The sequence below is a fragment of the Calliphora vicina genome, chromosome 3 (genome assembly GCF_958450345.1).
Source record: "Calliphora vicina chromosome 3, idCalVici1.1, whole genome shotgun sequence".
Lineage (NCBI taxonomy): Eukaryota > Metazoa > Arthropoda > Insecta > Diptera > Calliphoridae > Calliphora > Calliphora vicina.
In genome coordinates, this window is record NC_088782.1 from 56,142,658 (window position 1) to 56,158,677 (window position 16,020).

Here is a 16,020-nt window from a genome sequence, read left to right on the forward strand (position 1 = left end):
TTGTTATTGTAACAAAAATTTAACAAAAACAAAATACATGTAAAAATACCCGATGCAATATTTAACTTGAATATAATGCTATATTTCCTAAACAAAATTAGTCTTAATAAATAAATTCCAAAACTATTAACAATGTTTGATGCTCAAATGATATTTTTTATTAAATAAATCACACTTATAACAATTCAAATGAAAAATATGATGGAAATTCTAAATACTACAAATACAAAAATAACAAATTCATTATATTATCGATTGATTGATCAGACAATTTAGAAACCCCAGTGAGTACCGAAGCCATCAAAACTCATGTGAGAGACCATCTCAGCTGGTGAGTAGTGAACAGTTTGGCTAGAACCATAAGCAGAAACACCAGGAGAATTGTGGGTATAAGTGGTGGCAGCTGGACCATGATTATAGGTTGTAGTGGCTGCGGATGGAGCTTCATGTTGGTGAGTGTAAACAGCAGCAGTGGGAGCAGGAGAAGCATAAACAGCATGGGCAGGTTGTTCGTGAGTGTAAACTGTGTGGGGAGCAGATGAAGCATAGACGGCATGGGCAGGTTGTTCGTGAGTGTAAACTGTGTGAGGAGCAGTTGTAGCGTAAACAGCATGGGCAGGTTGTTCGTGAGTATAAACTGTGTGTGGAGCAGATGAAGCATAGACAGCATGAGCTGGTTCCTGATGAGCATACACAGGAGCTGAGTGCGTGGTATAGACAGCAGAAGCGGTGGGAGCAGGAGCATAAGATACAGTCTTGGCAACAACAGGAGCAGCATAAGTAACAGTCTTGGCAACTGTAGGTGTATAAACATTATTATTTACACGTGTATCTTCCTTATGGACACTGGAGTAAGGAGTTTGAACTGATTTCGAGTACTGAGATACAGTGCCGTCAAAAGAGCGTACAACATTTTGATGTGTAGAAGCCACAGCATCAACAGCTGGATTAGCAACTTTAGCATATACAGCCGGGGCAGCTGCGTAATGGGTGGGAACAGGAGCCAAATAGCCGGCACTAGCAACAGCCAAAAGAGCCGATAAGACAACAAATTTAAAAGCCATTTTTAGAAAATTTATTTAAAGTATAAAAATTAAATTGTTATGCAAATGCTTAATACTGTAACTCTGTCAAGTAACTGATATCGAATTATTCGAATTCTACCAGTTTTATACAAATTTGAATTTTAATATTATTTAACAAAATCAAAATAATAACAATCAATTGATGTAAATCCAAAAAAAAACAATATTAATCCATTTCAATGTTACATTAAGATATTTCAGGCGATCAATAATTAACTCTTGTATCCATAGAAACAACATTATTTGTTGGTAAAGTAAAGTATCAAAATGTATCAATGAATGAAATTTCGTGCATGTCCCGCTCATGCGTACGCACCCCACCCATGACTCTTATTATTTCTATTGATTTACGGTTATTTTTAGACTGTTATCTATTTTGGTCCATATTTTTGTTTATGTCATTATTTAATTGTTTATTATTGTTGTTGTACAATATATAATTAATAAGTACATAAAAGTATGTTTTGGTTTTCGCTGGTAAAGTATAACTTTTGTTGTATTTTAATCAATCAGTAATGGTTGATTAAATAACGGTACCCTACATCAGACATTGTGATGTTATGGATTTAAACAATGTTTTTTTATACCCCTCACCAAAAGTGGCAAGGGTTTCAATATAGGCCATCCCACTAAGCGACCAAAAATATCTTAAAGGAATGAAGCTTTCTTTTGGGGAAAAATTTCTTTTAAAAAAAGGACCCATATTGGAAAAAAATTTCGAAATTATATTTCTTGAGTTATACTTTATACATTTCTGTGGAGACACTTTTTTACATTATTTTATTTAATCGAAGTTGTTTTTATACCCTTCAGCTTCGTGAGAAGGGTATATATAAGTTTGTCATTCCGTTTGTAATTTCTACATTTTTCATTTCCGACCCTATAAAGTATATATATTCTGGATCCTTATAGATAGCGGAGTCGATTAAGCCATGTCCGTCTGTCTGTCTGTCTGTCTGTCTGTCTGTCTGTCTGTCTGTCTGTCTGTCTGTCTGTCTGTCTGTCTGTCTGTCTGTCTGTCTGTCTGTCTGTCTGTCTGTCTGTCTGTCTGTCTGTCTGTCTGTCTGTCTGTCTGTCTGTCTGTCTGTCTGTCTGTCTGTCTGTCTGTCTGTCTGTCTGTCTGTCTGTCTGTCTGTCTGTCTGTCTGTCTGTCTGTCTGTCTGTCCGTCTGTCTGTCTGTCTGTTGAAATCTATTTTCTGAAGGCCCCAGATATCTCCGGGATCCAAATCTTCAACAATTCTGTCAGACATACTTTCGAGAATTTTGCTATTTAAAATCAGCAAAATCCGTCCATAAATAACGGAGATATGAGCAAAAATCCGAGACAACCTCTGAAAATTTCATCAAAAAACACAATGTATTGCATGCTTTGACAAAACAGCAACAAAACGTATGGTTGGATGTGCAAGTATTTTGTTTTTTTTTTGTGTTTTGTTTCTTTTGGCGTTGTTGTTGTTTTTTATACAACTAAACGTTTGTTTGGTTGTGTGTTGGTTTTTTTGACAAAAAATCAACAAATCGTATGTTTGAATGTGCATGCTTTGCGTATTTTGTTTTTCTTTTGTGTTTTGTTTCTTTTGGCGTTGTTGTTGTTTTTTATACAATTAAACGTATGTTTGGATGTGTGTTGGTTTCATTGCCTTGCGTATTTTGTTTTTTCTTTTGGTGTTCTGTTTCGTTTGGCGTTGTTGTTGTTGTTGGCGTTGTTGTTGTGTTCTTGATAAATTTAGGATGCTGTAAGCTGAAAGTGGGCAATGTACATACATAGCTATATACTAATTATAAAAAATAATAATGCATCCACAACAAAGGTGAAGGGTATATAAGATTCGGCATAGCCGAATATAGCACTCTTACTTGTTTATTTTAATTTAAAATTTGAAAATAAATAAAATTAATTTAGTTTTCTTATAAAATTCAAGAAAATATAACACGCATTTATTTTCCAAAACTGGTGACCCCAACAATAGCTGAACATGCAAAACAATAGACCAGTAACTCGAAGTGTTGCAAGAGCTCAAGCATCTCGTGCAGAAAATGAGAATAATGTTGACGACAATGAAGAATTTGTGGAAGCACCTCAATGCGTCAATTTCGAAAATCCTTCTCCTGGAATTCTTTCATACTCATCGAAAGTGCAACTACCAAAATTTCAAGAATATTCTTTAAACAACATTGAGTCATGGTTTATTCGTTTGGATGCGTTTTTTAAGTTGCACAATATCACTAACGATAGCGAACAATTCAGCATTACTATTATTCATTTGGATGAGCGTCTGTATGATGAAGCTTTCGATATTATAACCAATCCACCATCGATTAATAAATTTATCACTCTAAAAGTGATAAATTTTCACTCTAATACTAAAGTCGCCGATGTTCCAAAAAACAATAAAAATTATGTAACTTTCCTTCAATAAAAACCTTTGAATCTGAATTTGTAGATATCACACAAATAAATAAAATTGCTTCAACGTTGTCGTCCACTTGTGTTGAGCATGTTATTGAAACAAGTGGTCCACCTGTCACAGCCAGATCTCGACGCCTCTGCAATGAAAATCTTAAGGCAGCTAAAGATGAATTTTCTTTTTTAATGAAACTTGGAATTTGCAGACCTTCGAAGAGATTACAGGTCCTTAAATGCCCAAACTATTCCAGATTAGTACCCGCTCCCACACATTCAAGATCTCTCAAGTATTATGCACGATAAACGAGTTTTCAGCAAAATTGATCTTAACAGGACTTATAATCAAATTCCTATAAGGCAGTGCGATATTCCTAACACACCCTTCGGATTATTTGAATTTAAACATATGACCTTTGGTCTATGTAATGCGGCACAAACTTTTCAAAGATACCTGAATGAGGTTTTAAAAGATCTAGATTTCACTTTTTGTTATTTAGATGATATTTGTGTTGCATCCTCAACACCTGAGTCTCATCTTGAGCATCTGCGCATTGTATTTGAGCGACTTCGGAAATATCAGTTAACTATCAATCCTTCAAAGTGTGAATTTGGAAAGCAACAAATTACATTTTTGGGTCATGTTGTTTGTGAAAATGGCATAAGCCTAATCCAAAAAAAAGTCGAAGCTATACAAAATTACCCTCTTCCAAAACATGCTTTTGAATTAAAACGTTTCTTGAACATGATAAATTTCTACCGCAGATTTATCCGAAATCCAATTAAACACCAAGTTCCCCTAAAAAAACTTATTAATGGAAATAAGAAAAAGGATGGAACTTTAATTCAATGGGCATCGGAGACAATTCAACATTTTGAAGCATGCAAAGAAGCACTTATTAAATCAAGTTTATTGGCTCATCCAAACCCAAACGCTAACATAGTTCTATGCACGGATGCAAGCGATATTGCAGTAGGTGCAGTTCTTCATCAAATTATTGACCATAAACCTCAACCTCTTGGCTTTTTTTCAAAAAAATTTTCCGATGCCCAATCGAAATATATAGAAATATGATAGAGAATTGTTAGCAATATATCTAGCAATTAAACACTTTAGATATGCATTGGAGGGACGCGATTTCCAAATGTGGACAGATCATAAACCAATTACTTTTGCTTTTACGAAAAAGCATGATTCATCTTCACCACGTCAAATTCGCCAGTTGGACTTCATTGGTCAGTTTACTTCTCGAATATTGCATGTTCCAGGTGAAACCAATGTTACTGCAGATACCCTTTCGCGTATAAATATAAATGCTCTACAAACAAATGAGCAAAGTATTGATTATCAAATTATAGCAAATGAACAAAAAGATTGCCCTCAACTTAAGGAGTTTCTTGAATCACCAAATACATCTTTAAAACTTAGACCAGTTCCATTAACAAATTCTAATGAAATCCTTTTTTGTGATTTTTCAAGCACATCTGCTTGACCTTTTATTCCGAAATCTTGCAGACAAAATGTAATTAGCAAAATTCACAATATAGCTCATACAGGTATAAGAGCAACTTTAAATTCTATTCGAGAAAGATTTGTATGGCCTCATATGCAAAAGGATGTTGCAAAATTTGTGAAAAGTTGTATTTTATGCCAACGTTCTAAAATAAGCAAACATACAACATCACCGCTGAACAAATATTCTTTGCATTCGCAACGTTTCGAACATATCAACATTGATATTATAGGGCCTCTTCCAACATCTGAAGGATATCGTTATTGTTTAACCATAATAGATCGTTATACCAGATGGCCCGAAGCTATGCCTTTAAAAGATATTAACTCAGAAACAATTGCACGGGCTCTAATTAATGAATGGATATCTCGATTTGGTATACCAAATAGAATTTCCACCGATCAAGGCTCCCAATTTAAATCAACGCTATTTAGTGAATTATCAAGACTTCTTGGCATTGATCACTTAAAAACAACTGCTTACCATCCTCAGGCAAATGGTATTATAGAACGATGGCATAGAACTCTAAAAAGTTCTCTTATGTGTTATAATAGAGAAAATTGGACCACAGCACTACCATTAGTTCTACTGGGTTTACGAACAACATTTAAACCTGATATAAGTTCTTCACCTGCGGAAATAGTGTACGGCACTACTTTAAAATTACCAGGAGAATTTTTCATGGATTCCGACTTCATCCCACAAAATCATTTCGTCAAAATTCTTTCCAGTAACATGAATTCTATTCGTCCTGTAGATACTTTACATCATACAGTTAAAAAGCCTTTTATTCATCCTAAACTAAATGAATCTACTCATGTTTTTGTCAGAAATGATGGAATTAAACCATCTCTTACTCCACCATACAACGGCCCTTATTTGGTTTTGAGACGTGGTGATAAAAATTTTCAAATACACATCAATGGCAAAACTCGTAACATAACAACCTACCGTTTTTTACCGATCACTACCGACTAGCTGCGAGATTATCCTTGCTTGTCTGGAAGGGGAGTATATGTGGATACTAGGGTATTCATTCGACTAATGATCGTTCGATTAATCGAATAATTTCTTACGAATAATTATTCGAATAATTTAAAAATGGCCATTTTCGAATAACGAATAATTCGAACAATTTTATGTAGAATAATCGAATAAAACGAATAAATGTTCATACATATATATTTAAATTTATTAAATTGCTTAAAATTTTTCATAATTTCAAATTTAAATAAGTAAAAATGACTCACAAAAATTGTATTGTTTCTAAAATTCCACAAATAACAAAATTTTTTTTAGGACTTGAACCAATGAAAATAAAAGTAACGGAATAAAATATTTGCAGTCTTATTCATAATAAAAATTTAGCATGTAGTTAGCAAGTCGGTTATTCATAATAAAGTTAGTAAACGGTTGCCAAATAGTTGTTAAACTCTTGCTAACGAGTTTCTAAACTCATTCTAACTCATTGAAAACAGCTGTTTTGTGTCAAAAAAATAAATTAAAAATTAAAATTTTTGTTTATTAATGAAAATGGACACAATTGATAATTTGGACACCTTAAAATTTTTACAAAAACGTTATCGGGCTACAAAAGTTTATAAAAAAAGAAATGATCCATTTGTAGTGTATAGCAACGATGAATTTCGTATAAAATATCGATTTTCTAAAGAAAATGCAAAAAAAGTGATAAAATTAGTTGAAAGTGAACTTAAAAACAATGGCAAAGGGAGAGGTGGGTCTATTCCACCTCATATACAAGTTTTGGCAGCAATAAGATGTTGGGGCCGCAATTCGGTTCAAGATGATTGTGCAGATTTTCACGGTTTCAGCCAGTCTACAATGAGCAGAATATGCGAAAAAGTATCCAAGGCCTTAGCTAAAAAGGCTACAACAATTATTAAAATGGCTACATCAGTTGAAGAACAAATTTTAGTCATGGAGAAATTTAAACAAATAGCTGGTTTTGAAAATGTTATGGGTGCAATTGATTGTACACATATCCGAATCCAAGCTGAAAGTGGCGATGATGCACAATTGTATGTTAATAGGAAAGGGTACTTTTCATTAAACGTACAGGTATTATAATTATAAGTTCATTCGTTAATAAGAAATATTCATAACAATATTTTAATAAATTATTTTGAAGGCTGTTTGTGATGCGTCATTGAAAATTACTGACATTGTTGCCTGTTGGAAAGGAAGCGCTCATGACTCCAGAATTTTTAATGAGAGCAAAATAAAGGAGCGCTTTGAAAAGAACGAATTTTTGGGTCGCTTAATTGGAGACGGTGGATATAAATGCACAAATTATTTGTTTACACCTATACAAAATCCGAAAGACTCCAAAGAAGACATGTTTAATAAAGTCCATATCAAAACCAGAAACGTAGTTGAACGACTTTTTGGAGTGTGGAAAAGCAGATTTCGTATACTTTTAGAAAAAATGCGAATGTCTAGAAAAAATTGCAAAATTCTTATCGTTGCCCTTGCAGTCCTACATAATTTGTCGATTATGTACAAAGAACAAGACTTTTGTAAGATTTTTATTGATATGTTTACAAAACACATAAAAAACTTTTTCAAATGTTTATTTTATAGATGATACTGAAGAACCTTTTTATACTGAAAAAGAAAATCATCAAACTTATCAGAATGATGTTGAAAATGAAAACATTTCAAGAGCCCTTTATATTCAGCAGCATTTTTAAAATTACATGTACAAAGAAAATACAAATGATTTTTATTTGAAATTATCACATTTGGAACTGATTCTAAATAAGTGTTATAGATTCGATACTCTATATTAGGAACAGTTCTTAAATCTTTGATTTTGTTTCGAATTTTCCCACCCAGAACTAGTGCTAGGGAAGCTTTAGAGATGTTATGAACCTTCTTTAGAACTGTTCTAAAACTGGTTATACTTGCAGCCGTTACACAACTTCCTTTTTTAGAACAAATTCTTCCTTGGTTGTATTGAATTTTATAATAATATGGATATACAAAAATAATTTATTTTATTAATTTAATTTTATTAAAAACAAATAATTAAAACTAATTCAACAATTCATAAATTTGTACTTTGTGGAAAATAATATTTTCTAAAACGAAATATTTGTTTACGATTAATAAAAAATAATATAAATCCATGTTAAATATTCGAAAAGCGGAACACTACTCGTTAATTCGAATTTTCATTATAAAAAAATTACAAAGATCAATAAAATCTTAAAAAATCTTTATCCCAGAAACCAAAGTATACCTTTCCAAAGGATTGATTAAGCGGCTCTTAATCTTGACTCGGACTCTTTACAATATTTACATTTTTTATTTTTTTTGGCTTTATATTTTTCAAATTAATTTCTTCGCAATCCAAAATTTCGTTACTGAAATTGATTTCCACTTGTGGATTAGATTTGATTTCATCAATTTTCAAGGGTATTTCAACATTTATTGAATTGCTATCATATATGTTTTTGTCGATTTCAAAATGTTTAGGTAATCGACAAATTAGCTCTTCCTCGACGCTATTTAGAGGCTCAGGAGCTGGACCACCACCTGTCTTCTTTGTTTGCCGGAGATAGGCAGAATTTTTTGTTTTTGCTAGGGACTTTGTTTTCCTCCACTGGTTCTGAATCTGCTCAATAGATCTTTTGTTTTTTGAAACTTTATTAAATAAATTGTGTACAGTATTCCAAGCCTCTCTTTTTATTTTATTGGTGTTAGTATCGATCCTTGCATTTTCAATAACTTCCAACTTGTCCAATACAAGGTTAGATAGTAAATCCTAAAAATACACCGTGTAAAAACTAATGTGTGCTGGTATAATTTAAACCTACCTTTTCTTCTTGTTCCCAATTCACTGATCTTTTAGTAGTTTGTTTGTCCATTTTATTTCATTTAAAATTTTTTTTTTTAATTATTTTAAATATATTTTTGCAATATGGGGGGAAAACACAAATGTAAATGTCAAAATCAGAGTTGATTGTTTTTACATAATGTTGCCATTTCTTTAAGTTCAGTATGGCATCGCAAAATTTCAGAGTTGTAATATAACTACTTAGTTGACATTTTAAAATTTATTATGAATAAACTTCATGCTAACAATCTTCTAAGCCTAATCAATATTCTAGCAAGCAGCTCGTTGTTTGTGATGTATAAACTGCTGCCAACTTTTTATTATGAATAAGGCTGTTGTTATTTAGCTGGCGAAATATTAGAAGAATCACAATTAATAATCAAAATATTAACATAGATTAAAGTACAGTTGAATGTGATGGAGAATGTGATTTTGAAACGGTCGTGGAAAGTGATATTGATTTATAATGATTACATTGAAGCATAATTGATGTTATTAACCGCGTACGTAAGTGTTGCAAAATATTTAATAAATCGAATGATAAACACAAATATTGCAAACTAACGTTTTGTTGCAATAAAAGCATGGAGTTCGTCTTATACATGATTTTGAACATCGCTGAACGAACATCTTTGTCTAAAGCCTAGTACTCTGTTCATATTTGCGAAAAATTATGGTTTTTTCATGCGAAAAATTTTATATGCTGTTGGACAGTTTTAATTTCGTGCGAAAGAAGTGCTGCTTATGTTATTTCGTGTGGAAAAATAAGGTTGCCAGATGTATTTCACATGTTTCCACAATAAAAACAGAGTACTGCTTTTGCGAAATTATTTCGCATATATTTCATTCCAAATATTTTATATGTAGTTTGACAGCATTTCGCACGGAATTTTGAACAGAGTACCTAGCTTAACATGGTAATAAACTTTTTGCGTATTTGTAATACGACCACATTCACTGACTATGATATCAAACTTTGGACAGATTCCCTTTATTGCGTAATTAAACAAGACCACTTTATTAAGCAAAGATTCGGCAACATTGATAGAACTTGATGTATAATACAATTTGTTATAAATAATTTAGTAATAGTGAATAATTAATTTACTAACGAATTAATTACTCAATTTAAAACCCGAATTAATGAACGATATAAAAAAGTTCTTAATACGTTTATATATTGTATTTGAAATCAGAATTATGGCCAACTAGCTCAAATTTTTTAAAGCATAGATCCAAAACGGAAACTAAAGGGTTTTTTAGTTTGTTTTGTAGATTGTTCGGGAGTTAATCGGATCAGAATATTTCTGTTGAAAATTTAATGATGGACTTTGTTTTCGAATGTTTTTTAACATTATCAATACTTGAATTGTTAACTTTAACGTTATTTTTTATTTTTCTTTAACAATAAAATATTTAAAAACCGACATCAAACTTCATTCTTTACTTTTTAAAAAAAAATAAAATTATTCGAATAATTCGATTAATTTTAAACGTGTGATCGAATTATTCGAACAAGTTAAAATCTCTTAATCGAATTATTCATTTTATTCGAACAAAAAAAAAATCGAATAATTCGAATACCCTAGTGGATACACTTTGTTTTACATTATTTTATTTAATCGAAGTTGTTTTTTATTTTATTTTAAAATTTGAAAATAAATAAAATTAATTTAGTTTTGTTATAAAATTCAAGAAAATATAACACGCATTTATTTTCCAAATTTCTATAATCTTCCATATCAAAATAAGCAATGAAAAGCGACTAAAATCAAAAATGTTGATAAATTTTGTTTTTCTCTTAGATATTCGTAACAAAAGCAATACTTATAACTTACTAATATATCAAAAAGTGCACGTTTTAAAGCGTAATTAAATTTCTTTCCAAACCCGTTAACAAATTTATTGTCGGACAAAAACTGATTGAGCTACAGGCCGATAAGTTGACGAGCATCACTGAAAACGGTTTTTTTTAGAATAACTTCTGAATATGAGGGTGTTTCTGAAATTTTTAGACACAATTTGTAATGTACTCAGCAAGATCTATAACCCTGGGTCGTTTTCCAAGTTTTTTTTTTCCATCGTAGCACCGTGTAATTGAATGTGAATGACTAATATTTTATTCCAGTTATAAAAATTCTATAAATTCAACAGATTTTTCATATTTATGAAAAACAAAAATATATTTGATCACAAAATAACGTACATTTTTCGAAATTTATAGCCGATTTTAGTATTTTTGTCATAATTGATCCTTAAAGGGTTCATCATTCCGATGTTCATGAATAATTTGTTAGGATTTTAAGTAAGACATTTTAAGAAACAAAAGTATATTTTGGAAATCTCTAAAAGAAAAATGCACAATATAGTGTGTTATTAGATACTGCTTGGCTAACTAAAAATATTTTAATTTAACATTTAGTTTTTGAGGCGCCCTTGTTCAACAATGATCATTTTATGACCAAGTGTAAAATAAACACTTGTTTTGTATTTTGGAAACAATAGATGAATAGCGTTGAAAATCGTAGTTCCTTTGTTAAATAAACACCTGGAATATTCTCAATTATTATGATCGATTGTATCTACTATTCATATAATTTAGGGGCGGTGCTATTTTTTGGTTCAGCAACAATGTGAGTTTGTAATTCATCTGTAAATAATTTTAAATGAATTTATTCAAAATTAGAATTATATTTTATACATTAAAAATACGAAGGAGGATTTCCAATATAAAACTGTACTAATTTCCAAAATCGTTTACTTCAGATTGAAAATATTGATATTTTGATAGTTTTATATTTTAATCTCGTTTTATCTCAGTGAAGAATTGAAAACGAAATTTTAAAACTTTTTTTTTGGAATAAATCTCGCAAAATAATTTTAAAACTTCAAACATTTTCAATGCTAATTTACTAAATGTTATAAATACTTAGTAAAAATGTATTCTATAATAAGTATTCATATTTATTTGCATAAATTTCCCCATTAAAATATGCATAAAATTAAAATCCAATGAAATTTTTAGTGTCATTTTATTATATGAATTTAATTTAAATTTTATAGCAGTCAAATCACTTAGAGTAGTTTCCATTATTCACCTACAAATGATCTTAATGAACACCATTAGTTAACAATGAAATAAATTAAACTATAAATTTTACCTCCCAACAAGTAAAAGTATTTTTACTACGATTTTTTTTACATTGGAGACACAAAATATTTGTAGAGAAAAAGGAAGGAAAGATCATACTCTTAGCACAATATCACCGCCACCACCACCATCATCATCATCATCAGTATGCACGTAATCCAGTAAATTTATCTTCATTTGCATGTGTCACCATCAACACCTTCAAACTTATGGTCCAGTTGTTGGGCAATTTTGTTGTTGCTGCTGTTGTTGTTGTCTTGTTGCATGAATGTAACAAATAACAAACACATTAAGGCTTTAGACCAAATTACCCACATAATCAATCAGTTTCACCACTGGTTTAAATGATTAGATAATAGAGTATATAAGTAGTAACTATAGTTTTTACTTACTTACATATTTATATGAATCCGCTCCTTATAGTTTGAGCTTGTATATATGTATGTTGTTATGTATAGATGTACGAGTATGTTGTTAGGAACACTAACAACACAAAGAGTAAGTAATTGTTGCCACTGACAATGAGTTAAACTATTTATTATGTACCTGAATATTTTATGATACTTGCCACTCTATGCTGCACTATCAACTTTTGCTGCTGAAGTTTAGCTAAAAAATAAAGAGAAACAAGTAGAGGAATTTTGTATGCAGTCAAATAGGTTCCAAATATACCCTATATCTATCCAAAGTGAAGCGTATCCCAGAGAAAGTGTTCTGCATCGATCGAAACAAATAGTAGTCGAACGGGCACGTTCTGGACTATAAAACGGTTGTGGCAATACTTCCAACCACTTCATTCTAAATACTTTTTAACAGGTATTGCAATATGTGGCCGAGGATTATCATGATAGAATATTACGGTTTCATGTCTGACCGCGTTTTTCTGCCACTTATCGCTTCAAACGAATCTGTTGTATTCGTTACAGTTTCTCTGGGATAGTCTGGTCAGACTTCAGCAGTTCATAATATATAGGACCCTCTTGGTCCCACCAAATACAGAACATTTTATCTCATGGATATTTAGCTTTGTTTGGCCGGGCTTAACATACGATTTATTACGCTTCGGGTTATCGAAATGGATCCTTTTATCATCGCAAGTATTGAGTCGGTGCAAAAATTATTTTCTTTTATAGCATTTCAGACATACAAAATCGTATTTCAAGGTCTCTCAGCTTCAATTCGTATATTACCCAATTTCCGTGCTTTTGGATGAATTTGATTAATTAGCACCCAATTTTATAACAATCTTCTTTGAGTTGGCCTGGGCGATCTTTGTCCTCTGTGCCAAAATCACTACTTCTGAACCGCATTCTCTCGCACGTTGAAACCGATAGAACACATTCACCATAAACTTTGGTGAGCAATCGGTGTGCTTCATCGGCCCTTTTTTCAATTTAAAGAAGTAAAGCACCACTTCCCGAATATGACGATTCGTTGAGAGAGATTTCAACGAACGTCACATTGTATCTCGAATCTAGATCCGATTCCCCAAAATCCATATGATCCATATGGATACTCAGATTCCAGTGCGAAATTTCGATAGTGTAATAAAGGGTCTTCCAATAGGGACTTTCGAACTTTGACATTTGATAGCGGCCCATGTTGTTGAAGGAACATCTGTCGAATTGGCTGTCATTGATTGAGTTTGTGTTTCCAAATCAGCATGGTCGAATATTAACAATGCGTGCAAATGATAAACATGGGAGTTCTGTTCGAGCAACGTTCCTCGTGTTCGCTCATTTTATGGTGGGGCCCATTTCTACGTCAACAAACAATATTGTCGATACCAATCAACATTGGATCCAAGAGCGTCCAATGCATTACGAAAAAGTCATTATTTGGATCAGATTATGGACGTCCAACTTTGGGACACTTTTTCGAGTATTGCATGTGGTATGTCCCGAATAATAAGAACAATGTTGGCCTCCAAGGCGTCAATTGTTGCTGGTTTATCTGCATAAACCAATGACTTCAAGTGGCCCCACTGGAAATAATCGGGTGATATCAAATCGCACGACCTTGGAGGCCTACTGACATCCTATTAAAACGACATCTCGCCCAGATCAATGTGATCCCTCTTTTCAAACGAAACGTCATTGATCATGGTGCGGTAACGATCCCCATTGACCGTAACACCGGGTCCGACTTCATCTTTGAACAAATAAGATCTCCATGTCACTAGCGATTTAACGGTGCATTTTTCTGGGTGTAATGGAGTGTGTAGGGTCAGTAGTGATTTTGGTCTCACTTGGTCTCACTCCATATGCTGCAATTTTGTTTATTAATAAACCCGTTAACCCAAAAATTAGCCTCATCGCTGAACTCAATTTTGCGATATAACAGTCGCCTTTAAGTTGCGCGAATCGATGACTGATTTTCAAAATAAATTTGAATAATTTATTTTGCTAGAGTATACTAATCATAAATGTCAAAAAGTGATCGGAGTATGATAGTTTATTTGACAGTTAACCCTTTCGTAAGTTAAATTGGGCATAAAAAACTCGCTTTATACATATACAACCGACAATTAAATACAATACTAGGCGCTGTCTAGTTTGGAGCATCCTGCCTTTCCGAAATATCAAACCTGCTATATATTTTCATATGTGAATGGTTGAAAAGATTCTTCATAGGACCGCCCAACGATAAAGAACACTTTCTTAAAACAAGAACAAGGGAGTTATTCACTTAGATTTCTAATCGAACTAGGGTATTCATTCGACTAATGATCGTTCGATTCATCGAATAATTATTCGAACAATTTAAAAATGGCCATTTTCGAATAACGAATAATTCGAACAATTTTATGTAGAATAATCGAATAAAACGAACAATATTTAAATCAAGGCGTATTAACAAGGTGAGTGCATAAAATCAGCTGTTTCTTAATTCGCTGTGGTTTTATGTACACTATATGTCAAACTTTGTTTATGTTTACATTTGTTATTGTAAATAACATCGTAATATTTTAATTCGCCTTGATTTTGACATTTACCGTACATTTTAACAAAAACAAATTGCCTGTTGTTTTTGCATTGTTGTATTTGTTGCCGGGACGCACTCACCTTGATTTAAATGTATTAAATTGCTTAAAATTTTTCATAATTTCAAATTTAAATAAGTAAAAATGATTAAAAAAATTTTGTTGTTTCTGAAATTCGACAAATAACTAAAGACAAAGGGACTTTCGATCACTGTAGATGAGTGTTCCGATAGCTCCTTCTATAAATATATAAATATTACTGCAAGAAATTACAATTCTAAAAACAAATCTTTCAAAATTTTTAACTTAGGACTTGAACCAATGAAAATAAAAGGTACGGAATAAAATATTTGTTATTTAGCTGGCGAAATATTAGAAGAATCGCAATTAATAATCAAAATTTTTACTTACATTAAAGTGGAGGAGTTAAATGTGACGGAGAATGTGATTTTGAAATGGTCGTCGAAAGAGATATTGAGGATGACATTTATAATGATTACATTGAAATAGATGAAGGCCATTATCTTAAAATATATGTATATAAATGATGTTATTAACCGCGTACATAAGTGTTGCAAAATATTTAATAAATCTAATGATAAATACAAATATTGCAAACAAACGTTTTGTTGCGAGAGAAGCATGGAGTTAGTCTTATACATGATTTTGAATATCGTTGAACATCTTTGTCTAACATGATAATAAACTTTTTGCATATTTGTAAATGCGTTAATCATCCACTGCCTGACTTCAAATTAGCCACGTTCACTGACAATGATATCAAACTTTGGTCAGATTTGTGTAATTCCCTAAGACAACTTGATTAGGCAAAGATAGGTTATAAATAATTTAGAAATAGTGAATAATTCATTTACTAAAGAATCAATTTAAAAACCGAATTAATGAACGACATTAAAAAGTTCTTAATACGTTTATATTGTAGTAATTTGAATTCATGTCCAACTAGCTCAATTTTTTCAAAGCATAGCTCCAAAACGGAAACTAAAGGGTTTGCTAGTCAAT

General features: G+C 31.8%; 2 protein-coding genes across 2 annotated transcripts; one reads left to right on the forward strand and one right to left on the reverse strand.

The window, feature by feature from the left end:
- Positions 1-251: 251 nt before the first annotated feature.
- On the reverse strand, positions 252-1,064 carry LOC135955768 (pupal cuticle protein C1B-like). Its single transcript, XM_065506125.1, has one exon. It carries the CDS (start codon positions 1,062-1,064, stop codon positions 273-275), a length of 792 nt encoding a protein of 263 aa, XP_065362197.1. The 3' UTR covers positions 252-272.
- Positions 1,065-6,537: 5,473 nt separating this feature from the next.
- On the forward strand, positions 6,538-12,171 carry LOC135955471 (putative nuclease HARBI1). Its single transcript, XM_065505822.1, has 2 exons — positions 6,538-7,043; positions 12,090-12,171. The coding sequence occupies exons 1-2, from the start codon at positions 6,538-6,540 to the stop codon at positions 12,169-12,171; spliced, it is 588 nt and encodes a 195-aa protein (XP_065361894.1).
- The last annotated feature ends 3,849 nt before the right edge of the window (positions 12,172-16,020 follow it).